Source organism: Dermacentor silvarum, chromosome 5 (assembly GCF_013339745.2).
Source record: "Dermacentor silvarum isolate Dsil-2018 chromosome 5, BIME_Dsil_1.4, whole genome shotgun sequence".
NCBI classification, from domain to species: Eukaryota; Metazoa; Arthropoda; class Arachnida; order Ixodida; family Ixodidae; genus Dermacentor; species Dermacentor silvarum.
This window is the reverse complement of record NC_051158.1, coordinates 185,792,891-185,814,589: the sequence shown is the minus strand read 5'-3', so window position 1 is coordinate 185,814,589 and position 21,699 is coordinate 185,792,891. Positions and strand designations below refer to the sequence as shown.

The window sequence follows — 21,699 nt, the reverse complement described above, 5'->3', positions numbered from 1 at the left end:
CCATGTGTGCAGGAAACCAGCGGATTTCGATCCCTTGGCTGTCCATCTCACCGATCAGCTGGGCAGCCATTTTGGTTACAAAGCCTTTGGTAAAATGTCTAATAGCCATCTTAGAGTCACTGTAAATTCGGTTCACTTATTATTCCTTAAAGCCAATGCTATCGCGACTTGTTCTGCCACTGTCGCTTCTTTAGTCATGATTGTAATAGCATCCCGAATGAGTCCATCTGCATCTACTACTACTGCTGTAAAGGCTTTCGTTCCTCTGACCCATGCAGCATCTACAAAAGCCGCGTGTTCTCTGTCCTGTTTTATCTCCTGCAGGAGAGCTTTGGCCCTTGCCTTTCTTCTTTCCAGGTTGTGCACCGGGTGCATATTTCTGGGAGAAGGAGTCGTCTTGATGATCTCTCTTATGCTATATTTTAGTTCTACTGTGTCTTCCGAATTTTTGGATTCGCTTGGGTACAACCTTACCACTTCGAGTATTGCTCTACCTGACCTTGTTTCGGAAAGCCTCTCTCTGTGAGCAATTTGCTGAGCTTCAATTATTTCCGATATTGTGTTGTGGAGCCCTAGTTTCATTAATTTATCATCCGGTGTGCTAACCGGCAATCCCACGGTTGTTTTGACAAGCCTTTTAATTAATCTGTTCAACTTCTTTAGTTCTGTCTGTGTCCATCTAAGCATCCCTGCTACATATGAGAAGTGACACAAGGCGAAAGCGTGGACCAGTCTCATGGCGCTCTCCTCTCCCAACCCTCTGTGTCTGTTAGTGATTCTCCTTAGCAGTCTTATTACAGTCTGGCTTGTGATGTGTTGTATTGTTTTTCCGTTTGCCCCGTTTGCCTCCAGGAATAACCCTAAGACTCTAATGGATTCGACTTGCTTAATAGTTTTGCCTGCCTTCGTGGTTAGTATTAACCTGGGTTCTTCCTCAGGAACATATCCCCTCGGTTTTCTACCCCTTTTCCTGTTACTGAGTACTAGGAGTTCAAGTCTTCTCAGCAGAGCATTTCAGTACATTGTCTTCTAAAATGGACTCTACCTCATAAATGCTCTCCTGAAGTCTGCTTTCCGCCTGTCCCATACTTCCTTCAGCGTTCAATATTGTCACATCGTCTGCATAAATGGTAAAGTTAATGCCCTCCATCCCTTTTAATCCCTTTGCCACTTTTGACATCGCCAGGTTGAAAGGCATAGGTGACAAGACCGACCCTTGTGGCGTTCCTCTGTCACCGAGATCCATCTTGATTTAATGTCCCTGAATCTAAGGTGTGCTGAGCGATGGCCAAGATAGGCTTTAACCACTTCATATAGTTTTCTGCCCAATGCCAGTTCAGAAATGACCTCAAGTATTGCTCTAGGCTTAATTTTGTCAAAAGCTTTTTCGACATCCAACCCCAAGAGAGCTCTAGTGTGCTTCGGACTGGCTAAAAGCAATTTATGTTTGATTAACAACATGGCATCTTGTGTGGACAAGCCTGGTCTGAAACCACTCAGATTGTACGGTAAGATGTCATTGTCCTCCACATATTTCGTTTACCTGTTCAATATGACATGCTCCATTGTCTTTCCTAGACATGATGTTAACGAAATTGGCCTGAGGTTATCCAAGTTGAGTTGTTTGCCCGGCTTTGGTATTAAGATAGTACAGGCCGTCCTCCATTCTTCTGGATAGACCCCATTCTCCCATAATTCATTAATGTATGTGGTCAGATATTTTATGGCGTCGTCGTCCAAATTCTTAAGCAATATGTTAGAGATGCCATCCGGGCCCGATGCTGACCTAGTATTTAAATCATACAATGCCGTGCGTACCTCACTTTCCTTGAATTCCTGATCCATAAAGTTGCATTCTGCCCCTAAGTAATCGGGGTAACTTAATTTCTGATCCGCTGTCCTGAGAGGCAAGTATTTAGCTGCCAATCGGTGCATTATGCTCTGTGCGATTGTAGTCTGACTTTCCTGGTGTACCAGCTTCGCCACTGTCGTACGTCTATTCGATTTAGTGCCTTTTTCACTGAGCAGATGCCTGAGCAGATTCCATTTGCCTCCACGTTTTATCCTGCCATCTATAGAGTTACACAACTCATTCCACTGTTGTTTCTGCAAATATAGGGCGTGCTCCTCGATATCCCGATTGAGCTGAGCAATTCGCTTCCTAAGTCTTCTGTCCAAGCGGTGTGATTTCCATCTTTGTAAAATCGATTGTTTAGCTTCGATCAAATGCGCCAATCTACTGTGCATTTGTGTGACCTCTTCCTCAGTTTCTATAGCCTTAGTTGCTGCATTCAAGTTGTCCCTAAGCTGATCTACCCACTCTGGTGGTGTGATTTGCCCCTTTCCTTCTTTTTCCGCTCTGTCCTCTCTGATTTTTCTAAATTGATCCCAGTCTATATAAATGAAATGCTTTACCTCCACAACCGTCGTTTCCACCATTATGTGTAGTATGTAATGGTCGCTCCCCAGATCCGCCCCAGAGTTGATCCAGTCTGCCCTGGGTAAGTTAGAAGTGAAGGTTAAGTCCGGGGTAGTGTCCCTACACGTGGAAGTGCCGCACCTAGTAGGAAAGGCTGGGTCTGTAAAAGAGAGAGGCCTAAATCCCTGTCAAGACGCCAGATTCCTTGCCCTTTCTTTGTACTCCAGTGGTAACCCCAAGATTGGTGTGGGGCGTTGAAGTCCCCGCCTATTATGAGGGGCGCATTTTTGGCTACCCCCATGGCCTTATTAAAAATTGCTTTGAAGCACTGTCTCATCTCTCTGGGACTGCTATATATGTTGAGGCAGAACAAGCTTTGCGCTTTACCTTTGTGTCTTTTTAGGATCTTTTCTATAAATATATATTCAATTTTGTTCGCCCCTAATTTTAAATCATGCTCGATGTAAGGAATTTTCTTGTCAATTACGGTGGCGATTCCCCTGCCCGGGTCTTTGCCTTTGCAGATCGAGTTAAAGCCGGACAGCCCGATCTCCTCCGCTAGAGTTTCCTGCAGCATTGTTAATTTTGGCCTATTTTCAACTGTTTTGATTAGCTGTGCTAATCACGCTCTTTTTTGGTGAAATCCTCTGCAATTCCACTGCCACACACTAAGTCTCTTTCTGCTATCCATTATTATTGCCGTTACCCCCCGACTTGTTACCCCCTGTCACTGTTCTCTTCACTGTACTACCCACCGCTCCTGGAAGTGTTCTAACGCTTCCTGCTTCCGAGGGCATATATTCCTCATCATCTCCTTGGGCCTCTAATTTTTTCAGCCGTTTCTCGGCTGTTAACTTCCACTTCCATATTTTGTCCACCTTAAGGTTAACGCTGTCTATCGTGTCCTTTTGGTCCTTAATGGCATTCAAAATCTCCTCCAGAACCGAGCACATCGATTCCACCTCTGGGACTACAGCTATCTTTTTTGGCGCCGGATTGCCTTCTTCCTCCTGGCTGTTACTTCTACTCACCGGCTTAGCTACGGCCACATTACCGCTTTCTGCCCTTAACCCTTTGTTCATTTCCTGAATATGCTTCTTAAGTTCTTCATTTGCTTTATTTAGTGATATAACCTCTCCGATGAGCTGTTCTACTCTGGTGTCATTGTTTTGTATCTGCGAGGCAATTGCCACTTTACCTGTGGCTTTCACAGTTCCTTTGACTTTATCTGCCCAGGTAGCTCCTGGCTCCTTTTTCTTGTTGATCTTCAGCTCCTGCCCCTCGAAGCGCACCTGCGCCTCCCGAGACCTCGAACGGTTTCTTCCCCTCGATGTTGAACGCTGCCTTGATCTTGAACTACTTCTTGAGCGGGAGCGCTGTCTTGATCTTGAACCGCTGCTTGAGCGTGAGCGCCTCCCGGCGCCCTGAGGGGTCTCCTTTGTCGGTTGAGCCGATTCCATCTCGGTGTCCCCTTTGAAGCGTTCTCTTCTCCTTACTCTCACTACATACGGTATTTGATACCACTGCTTGCAAGCTCTGTCACCTGTGGGGTGATCTTCACCGCAGAACTTGCATTTGGGAGAGCATATATGATCCTCCCCTGGGTCTTGCACACCGCATCCCCTGCACTGCACCACATCAGGTGTGGCACAAACGTCTGATCTGTGTCCAATTCTTCCACATGCGTAACATACGTCAAATTGTTTCCTGTACAGAAAGCACCTCACTAGGGTTGACCCATATTTGATGAAATTGGGCACCTTGAATCCGTCGAAGAGCACAATAACCGAGCCCGTAGCTTTGATACGCTGCGCTGCCAACGCCGTTGGGTTGTATTCATGCACGATCTTTTTCGTGATAGCACTCTGACTGTAGTTGACGTTCACTCTTCTAATAACCCCCTTGCACGTAGAGTGGGGGGCCGTTTCATAAGCCCCGACTGCATATTCCGCCTTCGTGACAGTAATAGACCTGAGTCGCACATACCTTTCGGCATGATCGAAGTCCGGTGTACTAACCACCACGATGTTCTGTGTGAAGGTGGGGCAGACGATGTCTCCCTTCGCTTGGTCTTCTGTAACTCCGGCCGCCTCGACGATCGCTTCTCCAATAGCTGTAGTGCTGACCTTGTTCAGGTTGAGGCCTCCCCGAGGCCTAACAATGATATTCCTGTGCTCCCCTGGCAGTTGCGGCATCCTTGACGCCTTCACAATCCGGCGCTTGAGCTTGTCGGCCCCGTCAGCACCTTTGTTGGCGATCTCCTTTCCTTAAAACTCTTGGGTCAAATGGGCGGCTCCACCAGCTCCCCAGGTCTTTCCCGCAGATCGCGATCTTCGGTTGGTGACCACCTGCCAACCCATTCCTTCCTCGCCGTCTTCCGTCTCCGAGGAGACGTCGTCGTCCATACGTGTATCAGCCATGTTGACTTGGCGGGCTCGCTAGGCCTACGTGGCGTTAGGCCTTGCGGAGCTCCTACGTTCGATGCACACAAGAAGGCGATAAAAGTCCGAAAAAAGCAGGCCCACCTTGTACAAAGGTATCCACCGATTCGCGTTAACTTCACGAATCCAATGATGTGCTTGAAACCGTGGTCCTGCCAAAATTGCCTGCAGAATCATTCAAAAACGAGACGGAGCTGATGTGGGGCACATCTTCTCTCGTCTTCTTCTTCGTCGCTTTCTTCACTAAAGAAATGAAAACTACCGTATCATATATATTTCCCATTCTTTAATAGTTCAAATAACTAATTACACCACCACATCTTAATAGTCATAATTGTAAATACGTAATTCCCACCATAGTACAGCTTCGCTCGTCTTCCATCTCCACTCCAGTGGAATGGGTTAACATTTTTTTGCCTGTTTTTGCCTTCTGCAGGCACCAGAAGTACATTAGTTTTAATCAACATAATTTCCACATTTAAAAAGTCCATAAAGTAGAAAAAAAGGGATCTCTAACCAAACATAAAGCACCGAAGAGAAATAATTTCCTGAAGCGCCTATTTGTCAATATGCCGAGACGTCACAGCACAAAATTTCTTATTTATATTTAGTTTTGACGCCCAAGACACTGAGATAATTTATTCAAAAATACAGGAACATAGTTGTCTCTAATTGTTATGCCATACCTTGAACCACGCCTGAGTACGGGGTACCGATCTTTAAACCGCTTTGGATTGAACTTCTTCAGCGCCAACTTGGGTCGCTGGTCATGTTTCACTGGGTATGTGCCACTCTTCAACAAACCTCCTTGGCCAGAAGCTGGGTCACAGGACCGCTCTGTTTCAACGGAAAGCGGTGGTTCATCCGAAGCTTTATTTTAGGAAAACAAGCTAGCGCGACAACGACGCGCAGGCATGACAATGGTTATGCAGAGATGAGAAAAATGAGGTCCATATAAAAATACTCGAGCATATCTTTTATTCGGTCTCAAATAGAGATGCAGTTGTGATTCGTAGGCTCGAATCCTGCTCCAGTACACTATATTTTCAGGCTAGGAGTGGCGCCCGACACAGGCAAAAAAAAAAATCGCCGAATGCCAGTGGGGCTCTACCAGTCCAGGTGCAACCAAATTAGGAAGGCCCACTAAGCTTCAACAAAGACACTCCCTTATTAGAACAGGAATTGGCCTGCCTGGTGCAGTATTCGGCCACTACCACCCTCATGACCCCTGCAATTAACCCATGTCGCTCAGTCCGCAGTGGCTACGGAGCACCTGACTAAGGTGGCGGTCATACCCGCGTCGCGGCAGAGGGTGCTAAGAATCCCTGGGTCCGGACAGGCCGCCAATGGAAACTGAACCTGGCAACGTTCAACACGCGAATGAGGCTAGCTTAGCAGGGCTATTTGAATAATTATCAGGTATTGCCTGGGATATTATTGGATATCATGGGATGTAGAAGAACTGGTGTGGCTTATACAGTGCTGACTAACAGCCACGTCCTCTGCTACAGAGATCTTCCAGATGTGAGAGAATTCGGAGTAGGATTTCTAATCCATTCGGGCGTAGCGGGCAACATTGATGAATTCTACAGCATTAATAAGTCGTCGTAATAAAGCTGAATAGGAGGTACAAAATGAAGGTAGTACAAGCCTACGCCCCAACCTCTAGTCACGATGATGAAGAAGTAGAACAGTTTTATGAAGATGTTGAATTAGCAATGAGAAAGGTGCAAACTCAGTATACTGTAGTCATGGGCGACTTCAATGCAAAAGCGCGGAAAAAGCCGGCTGTTGAGCAAGCAATTGGCAACTACGGCATCGATTCTAGAAACACTAAATGAGAGAGGTTGGCAGAATTCGCGGAAAGGCATCGCCTCCGAATAATGAAGGTCCACCTCCTGTTGTGTCGCAGCGGGAAGTGGACCTGGAAAAGCCCTAATGGAGGAACAAGAAATGAAATAGATTTCATACACTCTGCCGATCCCAGCATACTGCAGGATGTAGAAGTGTTAGGTCGGGTAAAGTGCAGTGACCATAGGATAGTCAGGTCTGGGATTTATCTCAATTTGAAGATAAAAAGGGTAAAATTAGTCAAGAAGAAACAGGCCAACCTAAACACAGTAAAGGTAAAAGCAAACCAATTCAGTCTGGTGCTCGCAAACAAATATGCAGCTTTAGAACAGAAATATGAAGAAAACATATAGGTAGTGAATGAAACCGTAACTAGGTTGATCTCAGAAGCAGCAATTAAAGTGGGGGGTAAGGCATCAAGACAACCAGTAGGTAAGCTCTCCCAAGTAACAAAGGACCTAATAAAGAAACGACAAAGCATGAAAGTGTCAAACTCAAGAGATCAGATAGAATTCGCTGAATTGTCAAAACTGGCCAACAAGACGGAAGTAAGCGATATTCGAAATTATAATGTGGGAAAGATTGAACAAGCCGTAAAATATGGACGCAGCATGAAATCAGTGAGTAGAAAACTTGGCATAGGACAAGGCAAGATGTATTTCCTAAAAGATAAGCAGGATAGTATCATAAGCAATTTCGATATCATAGTAAAAGCAGCCGAAGAATTCAATACTGACATGAGCAGCCAAGCTACTTTCATTCGAAGTAGTGATGACCAGGACACAGAGGCTCCTTCTATAACTAGTGATGAAGACATGACCCGGAGAAAAGCTGCTGCAGATGATGGAATAACAGTCGATTTAATTAAACATGGAGGAGGTATCATGCTTGAAAAGCTTGCGGTACTTTATACGCAATGCCTCGCGACTTCAAGTGTACCAGAAAACTGGAGGAATGTCAACATTATCATAATCCATAAGAAGGGAGACATTAGAGAACTAAAAAATTATAGGCCCATTAGTTTGCTTTTGGCACAGTATAAAATATTCACCAAGATAATTTTCAATAGAAGCAGGGCAACACTTGACATCAACCAAGAGAACAGGCTAGCTTCAGGAAGGGATATTCTACAACGGATCACATCCACGTCATCAATCAGGTAATCGAGAAATTTGCGGAGTACAATGGACCTCTCTATATAGGTTTCATAGATTATGCAAAAGCATTTGATTCAGTAGAGATACCAGCAGTCATAGAGGCATTGCGTAATCAAGGAGTACAGGAGGCATACGGGAATATCTTGGGAAGTATCCACAAAGATTCCACAGCTACATTGGTTCTCTACAAGAAAAAAAAGTAGAAAATTGCCTATCAAGAAATGGGTCAGGTTAGGAGACAATCTCTCCAATGCTGTTCACTGCTTGCTTAGAAGAAGTATTCAAGCTCTTAGACTGGGAAGGCTTAGGAGTGAGGATCAACGGCGAATATCTCAGCCACCTTCGGTTTGCAGATGATTTTGTCCTATTCAGCTACAATGAGAACAAATTACTACAAATGGTTGAGGACCTTAACGGAGAAAGTGTAAGAGTGAAGTTGAAGATTAATATGCAGAAGGCAAAGATAATGTTCAATAGCCTGGCCAGGGAACAAGAATTCAGGATCGCCAATCAGCCTCTAGAGTCTGTAAAGGAGTACGTTTATCTACGTCAGTTACTCACAGGGGATCCAGATCATGAGAAAGAAATTTACAGAAAAGTAAAATTGGGTTGGAGTGCATACGGCAGGCATTGCCAAATCCTAACTGGGAGCTTACCACTGTCGTTGAAAAGAAAAGTGTACAATCATTGCATTCTAGCGGTGCTAACATATGGGGCAGAAATTTGGAGGTTAATAAAGAAGCTCGAGAACAAGTTAAGGACCGCACAAAGAGCGCTTTAGCAAAAAATGTCAGGCCTAACGTTAAGAGACAGGAAGAGAGTGGTATGGATCAGAGAGCAAACAGGCATAACCGATATTTTAGTTGACATTAAGAGAAAAAATGGAGCTGGGCAGGCCATGTAATGCGTAGGAAGGATAACCGGTGGACCATTAGAGCTACAGATTGGATAGCAAGAGAAGGGAACCACAGTCGAGGACGATAGAAAACCAGGTGGGATGATGAAGTTGGGAAATTTGCAGGCGCAAGATGAAATCAGCTACCGCAAGATTTGGTGATCACAGGGAGAGCCCTTCGTCCTTCAGTGGACCTAATTATAGGTTAATTATGATGTGATGTGAGCCGGCGCTGGTCTGTGCCTTTTCATTCTGCGTACTGGTGATATTGCGCTGTCTCCGCAATGAATATGAAAGCTGACGTCCAAACATAAGCTCTCATGAAGACATAGAAGGCCGAAGGCTCTTAGGCCTTCGGCAGGCTCACCAGAAAATCTCTTTTGAGGCACGACTGTATAATGTGCACTAAGATTGGCAGCTAGGTTTTTAGGTTCTGAAAAAATGCGAACAGGCAGAAGAAGAAGCCAGGAAACTAATCAATAAGGATAATACCAGTTAGTGGACAGCGGCAGATGCAAGGCCCCTAGCAGTGAGTGAGAGGTAATCAGTGTATTCAATGGGCAAAATCGAAGCCAGCCATATTGCAGCTATAAAAAGCAAACGACATCATCAGCGAAATGTTTTATGATGATCAAAGGGCCCTACTGTAACAAGGTATCAGAAAACGCGGAGGAATAGAGCAGGATTCGCTTACAGCATGTAGAAATGGTGTAGCAACAATTGAGCATGGTAAATCTATATGTGGAAGCAGTTGCTTTTGCTGTTGTTTCGAGGACAGTCAGTTACCAAGACGAAAAGAAGCAATCGTGGAGCCTAGCACCATCACAAAAAAAGTGTACTGAACCGCTAGGCCGGCCGTGCATTCACTGATGCGACATAAAAACCGTAAAACTAGCGCTGAGCCCAATGCTCTGAAATTAAAGGGGCATGCAGGGTGGTGTCGACCCAGGTGAGGCACGTTTACCTGAAACTAGAGCGGCGCCTTACCTGTTTGATGTGGTTCAACTAATTCTAAAAGAAGTCGGCAGTCCTGTGGGAATTGATGTTATGAGAAGCCTACCAAGTTAACGAAACGAGCATGGGAGCACCGAGGCGTAGGCGGCTGTTTCATGACCTACATGACACGCATGTAATGACATTCATGTCATGACCTATCATTAATGCCCGAACCCATTTCAGTGGTTCTTGAATGTTTATCTTTTTTCGCTGAGTCATTGTCATTTTTGCTGACTCATGCTTATGATTATGACTTATACCAGCATCCTTTAGTGTTTTCTTCACTTAGTGCCCACGTCTGAACCCACTCCAGAGGTTTTTGATTGTTAAATATTTTCCGTTGAGTCATTGTCCTTTTTTCTGAGTCATGCTCATGACTATGACTTCCACCATCATCCTTTAGTATTTCCTTTACTTAGAGTCCACGACCGAACCCATTCCAGCGGTTTTTCAGTGTTAATCTTTTTTCGCTGAGTCATTGTCATTTTTGCTCAGTCATGAATATGACTATGACTTCTACCATCATACTTCAGTGTTTGCTTCACCTTACTACCCTTGTCCGAATTCATTCTAGTCAGATACCAAGTTAACGAAACGACCATGAGAGCACCAAGACGTAGCCGGGTGTTCCTTTACCTACATCACGCATATGTCATGACATTCATGTCATGACCTATCATTTATGTTTGTCATACACTCTTGTCATACCATGCCAATTTTGGTACCTACCAAGTTAACGAAACGGCCATGAGAGCACCAAGACGTAGGCGGCTAGATAGATAGATAGATACTGACAAAGTGGCAAATGTTCACCAAAAAATGCTTCGCATTTAATATGAAATGCAGCATATGCAGTGCACGCAGTGTGTACGTGTACACACAGTACACGCACGCACGCACACACAGATTATACCGAACCATTTGTTAAGCAGAGTTGCTGACTACAAGCGAGTGCGACGGACGCCTTGAACGCATCGTGGTTTTAGGGGCAGCATGCGCATACGTACGTCGCGCAATTGGAATAAACTCGACCCGGAAATAGCGTTTACTTCCTCTTTACCCTGCAGCCGCGGATTCTCGAAAGTGAGCTTTCTGGTTCTTTTTTAAGGCGATAGCCTTATATGCTCTATCAAGCGGAAAGACCGGTGAGCGTCTGGCGTGAAGATCCGATGGCAAGAAAATTCAAGTGATCAAGTGATGGCGTCACCTTCCCGGTGCTTGACCTGCTGCGGCTCACAACAGGTTCAGCGCGAAATCCCGCGGTCAACAGCCACGGCGTCGGACGGACGCCGTGACCCACAGCCAAAAAATTTGACTTTGGCCAATTCGAAAATTGAGTTCAGCTACGTTCCAAACCGACCTGGCCCACTCCCAATATTGACTTGGCCCACCCCCAAAATTGGGTGGCTCACCTTTAAGACTGGCTTTGCCCAAATCGAGCACATGACCAAATGAAAAGTATCGCTTGGATCAGAGTGCTTCAGCATTCAATGCACGTAAACAGACTTAAGTGCCTCTGTTACTCTCTTCCTTGCTTCGGGGGCAGCGCAATGTATTTATTTCTTTATCCCGCACGGACGGTGCCGCCGCTGCCGCAGATGGATGCTATGAGCGTCCCCAGGGGGCGCTAGGTTACACCTGCAAGCTCTTGTTATTATTTTGCCTAATATCCTACCCATCTTAAAAAAAGACACGAAAAAAAAAAACACATACACAAAGGTTCTCACCATCAATCTTTCTGAGCTACTATTGGGAATTTAGTTACTGTACACCTTCGTTGTTGGTTGTCTCCCTACTTTTCTGCCACCAAACTTCCAAACGCCTCTTAATAATCTCTACTGCGGTTATGTTCACTTTCCCGTGCTATTCCTGAAGCAAAGGATTTAAGGAGGCCTCAGGAGTCTAGACCGACAGCTGGGCCAGATATCTTCATATTTTAATTTAAAAAAGTCGCAGCTTCGCCCGAAAGGCGAATCATCGATTGCGATAGCAAATTAGTAGACATCTGTACGAAGTAGGGATAGTAGTTTTATCGGCAGCATAAGGTTGTAAACATTGGCTTACTAACCAAATTAACAAGCACGGTGTCACGCGTGCACAGGTGAACACACGTGCCTCGCTCGATGACCGTAAACATCGAAAGCACAGCGCTTGCGAAGCACATATCGCTTTCAAGATACGGCGCCCCCCTCCCGCCGTTCCTCGCGAGACGACGGCGCGCTGCCTCGCACCTTCCTCCCTCGCGCGCGCGAGATACAGCGGCGATCGTCGGCTTACCCTCGCAAGCTTTCACTCGCACATACAGCGTACGGCGCGCAGGGACGACGTTATCGTGTTTGGACTTTATACGGAACTTCAGGGCGACGAAATACGCTTGGAGTGCCCATATAATTGCTATCGCAATAACATGTTCCTAATAACATGTTAATAAAACATGCGCGGACGCGAGCGCCATCCGGTTGTGGTGCAAGGAACACGATTGGTTGGCCTTTTGGGCAAGAGACCAAAGTTTGGCAAACCAAAGCCTTAAGAAGAGACGCCGCCGTTTCTCACCGAAGGCGTCCTTGCCCCATCCGGTGACCCAGCAGCGGTGTCCCTCGAATGTCTCGCGCAGCTCGGGCAGGCAGGCGGCTCCGATGTGTGGCAGATTGAGGTCGACGGGGGAGTCGAGCCGGATGAGCGCCAGGTCGTTGTTCAGGTTTCCCGGAAAGAACTCGGGGTGCACCACCACCTGCGCTGCCTGCTTCTCGACGTGCGCGTAGAACTCGTCCTCGCGGTTCACGTCCCACTCGCCCAGCCGGATCTTGATGTCCTGCGGCCGAAGGCTGCCAAAGGCGATTATGCTCACTCACCGCCACGCGTTAACGTCTGCGAATTGAGAAAGTTAACGTGCAAGCTATTGCAAGGAGTCTTTAGGGCGAGATTAGAAAAGTGAGTTCATCTCTATTGTCACGTAGTGAAGCGCGGAAGTGCACCTCCGAAAAAAAAATGCTTATAAAATTTGCGGAATGTATCGCCGTCGGGCAAAACTTTCTCAGATGCTTTCTAGCTGGTAGACTAAAACGAGAAGACCCGCAAGCAGCAGAAGCTTCTACTCTCCTGTAAGAAGCTCATTATTCCACAAACAAAATAAGAATAAAGCTAATGAACAAAATAGCGACCATAGTAGCAGTTAACAAAATATACATAAAACGGCACAATTTTTTTAGCGCCCATTTTTATTCTGTAATGAAGCAATCGTCCTCATAGCTTTTCTTGTGTGCGCCGATTTATTCGCATTCAAATCTTGCTTTATATATATCCTCGACAAGAAGTACAGAGTCGGTCGAGCTGGTTAAGTATCCATATTGAGAACCAAATAGCACAGGGTACATGATCACAAAAAGACCGGCAATAACACAGGCGCTCGCTATGAATGGATTAATGACGGGAAGGAAATATCACAAAAGCTGAAAAATATAAATGATGGTCAACGTCAAATAAGCTGCGTGTCGTCCGCAACAAAGTCAAAAGAATGGCCGGCCGCCAGAAGTGTTAATGTGACAACGGAAATAAATATAAGAAGTGTAAGAACAAATATATACGCATCTAACTTACCAAAACAATATTGGGCTTTCCGAGACGGTTAAAATAAACAAATGAAGAAAAAAACCATGCAGCACTCTACCGGAATTCAAAATGCGGACATACTGATTGCCAGTCGATTACAGATTGATGTAGATGGACCAGTATGCGACGAAAAATATACGAACCGCTAAATGTTTCCTTTCAGATCTCTTTGACGTGTGGAAGAACTTATATTGGACGCACCAGAATGTGCTTAAAACGGTTATACAAATACTGCGAAGAAACTACAGCCATCAGCCTTGCGTATTATTGAAAGAAAAGAGCGACTGTTAACCTATTTATTTCCGATGACGCAATGCAGAAATACCGGGAGCAGCGCTCATTCGGTATAGGCGTGTTGCGCAATCGTGAGCACGCCATCGGTTTTACTTGAACGCATAGAGATTACATATTTCAATAAGCATTCAGATTTTCGCAGACGTTTTCACCTATATTCTTTCAGGCACATGTTTCAACAGAACTTCTGGTTCGCCTGGTTGGCATTTGATGAAGGACATACTTTTTAAAACACACACAAAACACGACGCACGGGCGGCCCTTACAACCGGTTCATTTCGGATGCAGACTCAGGAATAAATGGAGATACACGCGTGCGCCGGCTAATCACAAACTTAGCCGTCCAACAATTTCGTCTCCAACCGATAAAGCATGACTGACGATGCAGCTTCCGTTTTCTTTTCTTTCTTATATGGTAAGCTTCCGTCAGCTCACGTGCTGTGCGACCCTTGCTTCTAGGGAACATCTTTTGGAAATCGATGGGTTCGAGGCGAGGATCGTCTGAGAGTGCGTGGGTTAATCTCGCGGAAGCGAGGCGTTGCAATGCGAGGGAAACGCAATCTTCCGATCGCGTTTCCCGGCTCGTTCGTTTATACAGTGCCCGGTCTGTCCGATGCCGCACGTAAGGCGAACACCGCTCCCGTGGTCACCCCGTGCGCCCTTTGTGTGCGTCTCAATTGACGGCAAAGTGTGTCCTTCTTTAAGACACCTTTGTTTTCGTGGTTGTTTTAACAGCGAAGCTTTTTAAGGCCGAGGGTGAACCATGCCGAGATTTGGTCAGTGGAGAGCGTGTGAAATGAGGAGAGGAGGTGCAGAGAGAGAAAGAAAAGAGACAGACAGATAGCGAGAGAAATAAAGAAATTAATAAAACAAAATGAACTTTCTTGTCGAGGAGAGATTCGAGCCCGGGTACCCGCAGTCAGAAGGCGAGCGCCATACCCACTACGCCCAGGCTTTCAGAGCTTCGCTGTTGCGTCAGTTTTCACAAGCGTGGAATTGGCTTAATTTTACGTAGTGGTTAGCTGTTCATTGTAGCCGGCGGGCCGTTGTCTTAATGCATTAGGAGTGTGAAAGTGGAAAAGGGTGCATGCATGCATGATGTGTGTGTGTGTGTGTGTGTGTGTGCGTGCGTGCGTGTGTGCGTGTGTGTGTGTGTGTGTGCGTGCGTGCGTGCGTGCGTGCGTGTGTGTGTGTGTGTGTGTGTGTGTGTGTGTGTGTGTGTGTGTGTGTGTGTGTGTGTGTGTGTGTGTGTGTGTGTGTGTGTGTTTGTGTGTGTGTGTGTACACATACGAAAAATGTCACAGTTTCGCCTTAAGGGCGAAGCAATGAATGCGATAGCAACACAGCAATGTCATACGAAGTAAGGTGAGCGGCTTTGGTAGCAATATGCATTGTAGTAAACATGAGCTGGTTAAGTAAGCAGGTGTGCTGCGGCGTAAGTAGACCGACATGAAGAGAGACTCGATGACCACGAGTAGGCACGTGTGAAACGGTGGTGTTGATGAGAAGCGCTTCCCGTGGGCAGCGCGTGCGAAGGGACACACCTGTAGCGCTGCACTGCCGATCCGGGCAGCATTGCATGTGTAGCGTGCGTTGGAAAATGTGGCCCGACTATTACTAACTGTGGTGTGAGCGCGCACAAACATGAATAGATCACACTGAATGACTGCAGACAACGACTGACAAAACGATGGCAGCAAGCGCATATACGCCGCAGCGGGCGAAGGTACGTGCGGTCTATCGCTTCAACGGAAACTGAGCGGCGAATGCACAGCGCATAAAGGTCAGAGCCGTGTGGAGATAAGAGACGGTGCGAGCGAGCAACGAGTGCGGTTGTAGGCAGAGTAGAAGTGCGCCCCCCCCTCCCGCTCCCTCCGGCGCTCGCTTCCCGCTTCCTTGCTTGCGCGTGGAAGATGAGTGCGTTCGCTCTCCGTGACAGCGTGCGTCCCCGCACGCTTCCGCTCTGGCATACGGCGCGCGGCGAAGATTTTATCTATACGGAACCTCACGGCGACGGCGACGACGATGGCGACGGTGACGGCGACGCCGACGGCAGAAATCCGGTGGAAGGGACCATATAATTGCTATCGCAATAAAAGGCATGTTTACTTGCTTACGCTTCGGCCGTGACACAGCCCTACTCAAAGTAAACATGCCCTGATGGCCGAAGTAAGTAAACGTGCCTTTTTCGTATGTGTGCTACTTCTTTCTAAGCTTTATTTATTTATTTATTTATTTATTTATTTATTTATTTATTTATTTATTTATTTATTTATTTCAAGATACTATCAGTCCAACATTGGACCTATACAGGAGTGCTGAACATAACAAATCAATAAAACGCCACACTCATACAGTAACACTTTGGGACAACAATAAAATAAGAGGCACATATCATAACGTATTAATACAGTAACGCTGTAAAAAATACAAAATGCATTGCAATAGAAGAATGACACTGGAGTACATCAAAAGGAAACAAAAGTAATACATTAGCACTTCACTGCCTTAAAACAAACCAAATACCATCCTCACAAGTAATGTGAATCAAGGGTTGGCATTTTTAGCATTTACAACATGGGCAGAAAGAAGGTTCCATTCTTGCGCGGTCGACGAGAAAATAAGTGTTTGGAACATTTCTTTGTCAACTGTTGTTCCTTCACGTGTTTGTTGTGCTTATTAGGGGGGTAATTTGCGCTATTTCTTCATCAATGTAGAGACCCTTGTCTACCAATATTAAGTCGCTTATTATGCAGTAAAACAGGATAGGTCTTTTTTATTTCCTTCTGAGACTGAGAAGAGGCAGCTTTGCTTCTTTAGAAAGTGGGGTCATGGAGTCACTCGGAATAAACAATAGACAGATTTAGAATGGCGTTTGTCGCCTTAGGTACCTTAAATGCAAGCGCCTTTTCGGGACGTTACGGTGCGCGTCCCTTAAAGCCATTTAGTTTAACATATGCGAATGCAAACGTAAGGAAGACGTTGTAAGACAGGACGCCGTTTGGTGGCTCGTGCCAAACGTATCCAAATCAAGGCAATACATTAGCAACCAACCTGTTGCTATGCGGATGCCTCTCGTTAGGCCTATGGACGCCAGAATCGCCGAACGATCTCAGAAACTCGACGTACTATGGGCCAATAACTCACGTTTCAGGTGAGCTTAGAGGAAGGGAAAGCTGATTTCAATAGTTACTGGCGATCAACAAGAGTGAGAGCGCAACCGTCACGAATATCCACGCTGAAGCCGGAGCCATGGGTGCCGCCATGTTCCACAACGCTATTTCTTGGCGTGCGTGAACATTACAAACCTTAAAATCGACAAATAACGTACATTATCATAGCGCACGCAAACCACCGAATCCCAATATGGTTTGAAACGCTAAACTACAGTTGTCTAATACAAAGTGCACCTGGCGGTGGTCAGTTGCACTTCCGTCCTTCAATAGGCACAACGTGGGTCGAATGAGATCCTGCACAACACAATGTGGCCATCGCGGCTTAAATCCGGGAGAGGTGCGACGTATTTCTCTCGCCTTGTCACAGATTTTTTCATTGCGTTGACCGACAGCTCGTAGAAACAGCTGTCGAACGAGGGATGCCTCAGGTCATTGAGAATTGCCCGCCTCTTCGTTTGTATAATAAAACACCTGCCAGCCTTTTTGCGGCCCTGCATAGGCAGCGATGCGTTTCTGTAATATTTATCCCATTGTTCCGTACCAGCCAAAACTCGCACTTACTTCTTGAGGCAGTGGGCCGCCGTGGCGACCCACTGGCTGGCGACGAGCGTCCCACCGCACACGTACAGGCTCTCCTGGGGCGCCAGTTTCTTCATGATGCCCACCTGCGAGGCAGACGGCAGTCATTCCATTGACACGGGAAGCGCCACAATCCGCCGCTTAAACGTGGCCTCTATGAGCAAAGTGGGCAATGAAAATGGGGCTGCCGTATACGACACAAAGCCAGGTTGCAGGTGCAACACAGATTGATTGCAATGGCGTTGATATAATAAAGTTTATTAAAGATAATACGGCATCTACGACGTTTCCGAAATGCGAGCCGGAAGGCGCCTGGCTCCAAGCGCACCAGTTAACAAGAGAGTCAAATTATGGGCCTCAATGGCCCATAATTCATTTAGTGGAGATGAAGAATGCTTGACGAAGAGTACAAGGGTAAAAGGCAGAGGTGAGCGATGCACCGACGCAGCTGAGGTACTGTTTTCAAAGTTTTCTGTTATCAAGATGAGCAACAATTGTCTGCCGCTGATCTACGCATTCTGGGAAGTAAAAGCCAGTCAAGCGACTTGAAAGCTTTTTCCCTCACTCCAAACGGGTCATTGATACACTGCCTTAATAATAATAAAAAATACGGCAGAACTCGTCTCACGATGACTGACGATGGAAGTACGATTAGCATTCTAGGATTGCCGTGACACACCTTATTTCTCAAGTCACGCTTATTTAACAACTCATTGTGAGACTTGCATTGCTTCAGCTATATGTGACTTAGTCCGGTATCGAACAATGCATTTGGACAATCGTATGAGGATAGCCTGAATGACGACGACCACGTGACCACGAATACATGATAGTGACTGGCTGACGACGATGGCACAACAACGGGGTGACAACAGCAGAATGACGACAGAAGGGTCGACGGATTCGCTTTGATGTCGCCAGCATGAAAACAATGCGATGGCGTTACTGAAGCCATGGCGATGATAAAACGGCAGTGTGGCATGACGACAATGGGGTGACGGCGCAACCAGAATCGGGTGACGAAGTTAGATTGACCACAAAGGCATCAATCACGACGATGCTGCGGTAAGGAATGCATGGCGTCGAAGTGTGGATGACGACGACTGTATCACGAACCCTGTGACCGGATGAAGAAGCTGGAGAGGCGTCGTGAAAGCGAATGCACGATGGCATGACGAGAGCCGGATGAACTTTGGGTGCAACGACCATCACGACCCAAGCTATTAGACTTGTTGGGCCCGGCGTAGAAGGCCTGACGAGGACAGCATGGTCACAGACCTGGAATGAGGATGATTGAACGGTGGCATGGCGACCTAGGGCTCAAGCTGGTAGGGGTCACTAGGTCGACGTAAGAGGATAGATAGATAGATAGGCAGGCTCAAGTATTCAAATAAGGCTAATCGCATTAAAAAAAATGTACCCACATGCCAGGGGAACTCGGCGAAGTCTGCACCGCTCTCCGGGTAGTGGAGATTCTTGACGCGGCCGTGGATGCCGAACGCATTTCGGGCTCCGCATATCGGGAACGACGCCTCCGGTTGCTGCGGCGGGAGCACTGGTCCGAGCACGCCCACCGAGGGCGCAGGAAAGGGCAAAGTGGCATCGATGGGCACCGGGGGACGGCGCACTGGCTTCCGCTGGGAATAGCGACGCACCAGATCGCTTTATGATCATCTAAGGCCAGTAAAAGAGATGCTCCGTATGCCATATACGAAATTGATACAGCGAGCGCTCATTGGTGTACAATGCTGATACATCAAGGCGGTTCTCACGTAGCGCCCCAATCTAGGAAATAGAGCACACTAAGAGCGCTGTAATACATCCTGATGTATCGGCGAGTTTTTTGTATACTGAGGGTCCTTATTCCTTATATGCGAGAATTCGGCTTAACCGCGTTCGTATTAATGGTAGTTTATTGTATTATTCTTACTATTATTATTAACCAAAAATTTAACATAATTAAATGATTGGGTTTTACGTGCCAAAACGACGATCTGATTAGGAGGCACGCCGTAGGGCGGGACTCCGGAATAATTTGGACCATGCGGACTCATTTAACGTGCACCTCAATCTAAGTGCACGCGTGTCTTTGCATTTCGCCCCCATCGAAATGCGGCTGCCGTGGCCGGGATTTGATCCCGCGACCTTGTGATTAGCAGCACAACACCATAGTTACTAAACAACCACGTTCTCACTCGCATGCACAGCATATGGCGCCCGTCCACAATGTTACCGTACTTGGAGTTTACGCAGATCATGATGGCGACGACAGCGGAGATGACGACGACGAAGGCCGATAATTGCAATAATAAGCCTTGAATGTCCACACTGAAGGCATGACATGGTCCTGGACTGTGATGCCTCATGCTATACTGAACTTGCGAGGTGGCTAATAAGGTCTCATGGCAATTACAGTGAGTTAGTCGAAGGTTAAACACTTTTGTTCTTTTAATTTGGGTTCCACCTTTGTTCATCTAGATTCCTAGAATTTCCTGCCGTTTCCATAGAGTGCGAAGAAAGCAAAAAGCTTTCATCTTGGTTTTTTTTTACAGCTAAGATCCCTGAGGGTGACATACATTCTAGGGCCATAATCACAGAAAAAGGCTCCTGGCAGCTCGCACTATCTGGTTACTTGGAGAAGCAATTTGCCTCTTTGCGCATGAAGGATCCTTTTCTTATTGATAATTCAGAGGGGTTTAGTTGTACACTATAAAGAAAACGAGCCAGGACAATTTCACGCCTTTACTCTTGACGGGCAAAACATTTCATTCGCTAGCACATGAGTGACTGCTCTGCATGCAATCAGTATTACAGAGGATAATGATGAAATTTCGTTTACTAGCCACAGTGGCCTTTCCGCAGAATCCTTTCTACAACTTTTTTTTATTTGGGTTCCACCTTTGTTGAATGGTTAGGTAACACCTATGTTCAAAAGTCGCGCATCTGTATTGGATCAACAGCATAGCTTCATCCATCAGCGATATCTTCCTGGCTAAAGGGTATCGCGATTTTGAAAACAATTTTGGTTTACCTAGCAATAAAAATGCTCAAGTATGATGATTTTTGATAATCTTGAAACCTACGACAATTGCCATGTCGCAGATATATTGAAAGTTTTCAACGAACACAGGAAAGGACTTGGCTGTATTTGCGAGTTGCCTTCTAAAGCTGAGTTGCAGTATCTTAAGACTTGCGCAGGACTATATCTGTTGGCATTATTTACACCGAGCGACTAAACCAATGGTGAATTTTTCCTCCAGTTATTACAAGGTGGTAAAACGGCCTCGCTGTGTCAGGGCTCCTTGTCAAAATCGCGTGTGCATATCATAATGTGTGGCTCCACTTTTAGAGCGCACATCTTAGGTGCCCGTTCCTGCGTGCCTCGTAACCGAGCGAACGAGGAAAGAGCGTCTGGCGCCGGAAACAAAGGGCTCCACTGTGAATGCCTCTCGCAACCTCCTCATTCGCCAGGCAGTCACGGCAAATGTCACCAAACACAGCGCCTGCCTTTTATCTTCTCAGGATGAAATGGGCCGAACAATAACGGAAATCTGAAAATGCGTTTCTACCAGAAAGCTCCCCTTCGTGCACAGCGTTCGCCGCCAGCGTTTCCTAGTAAACATTACGGCTACATAACCTACAGTTGCTGGGAAGCGTGAGAAACAGTCAGGGATATTTGAATGCTATCGCGTTCCACTATTAAAGGCGAAGCTTAAGCGTCCTCTAATTTTCCGGCGCATTTTCAGCGTTACTGTTAGCCGTTGAGTACACATCCCAAAGATTTTTCAAGTGTTATTCGCTAATTTCAAACGAGTTTTGCGTATCTTGGATCTGGATATGTATGTAACTTCCCAAGAAAAGGCGCAATCTCGTGACTTTGGAATGTCGCAACGAATCGCCACAGATATCAAGATGTAGGTCTCAAATAGAGAGAAAAAAAGCATGAATTACTTTCAGAGCAGAAAAATTTCACTGTACGGGTGTAATTAGCAGCACTATAGTCGAAAATTAACCCCATTGCACCATAGACTGTCTTATCTTTGGGATCGGCCCACCTAGCTTGCTGGTAAAAAAAAAGAAGAAAAAAGATGCGCGTACACAAACGCCGACGTGAAAAAAAAAATTTCGACGCACATGCGCGAAAACACAAGGAAAGGAAAACCCTCGACATGAATGAAATAAATAGATGGTGTAAAGAAAAGATTGTCAGGTCTGACAGTAAAACGAAGGAAATAATTAAAATGATGTGAAAATATACATTTATGCAACATAGCATTATGTT

The 21,699-nt window shown here is 46.2% G+C and overlaps 1 protein-coding gene across 1 annotated transcript in view; it reads right to left on the bottom strand.

Moving 5' to 3' along the window:
• Positions 1-21,699, bottom strand: part of LOC119454638 (uncharacterized) — a 60,183-nt gene that overhangs the window by 25,097 nt on the left and 13,387 nt on the right. Inside the window, exons 6-8 of the mRNA XM_049668145.1 lie at positions 18,842-19,054; positions 17,400-17,503; positions 12,313-12,584 (exon numbers count right to left, since the gene is read on the bottom strand). Of these exons, the coding sequence (XP_049524102.1) occupies positions 12,313-12,584; positions 17,400-17,503; positions 18,842-19,054 (589 nt within the window). The remainder of the gene's footprint in view (positions 1-12,312; positions 12,585-17,399; positions 17,504-18,841; positions 19,055-21,699) is intronic.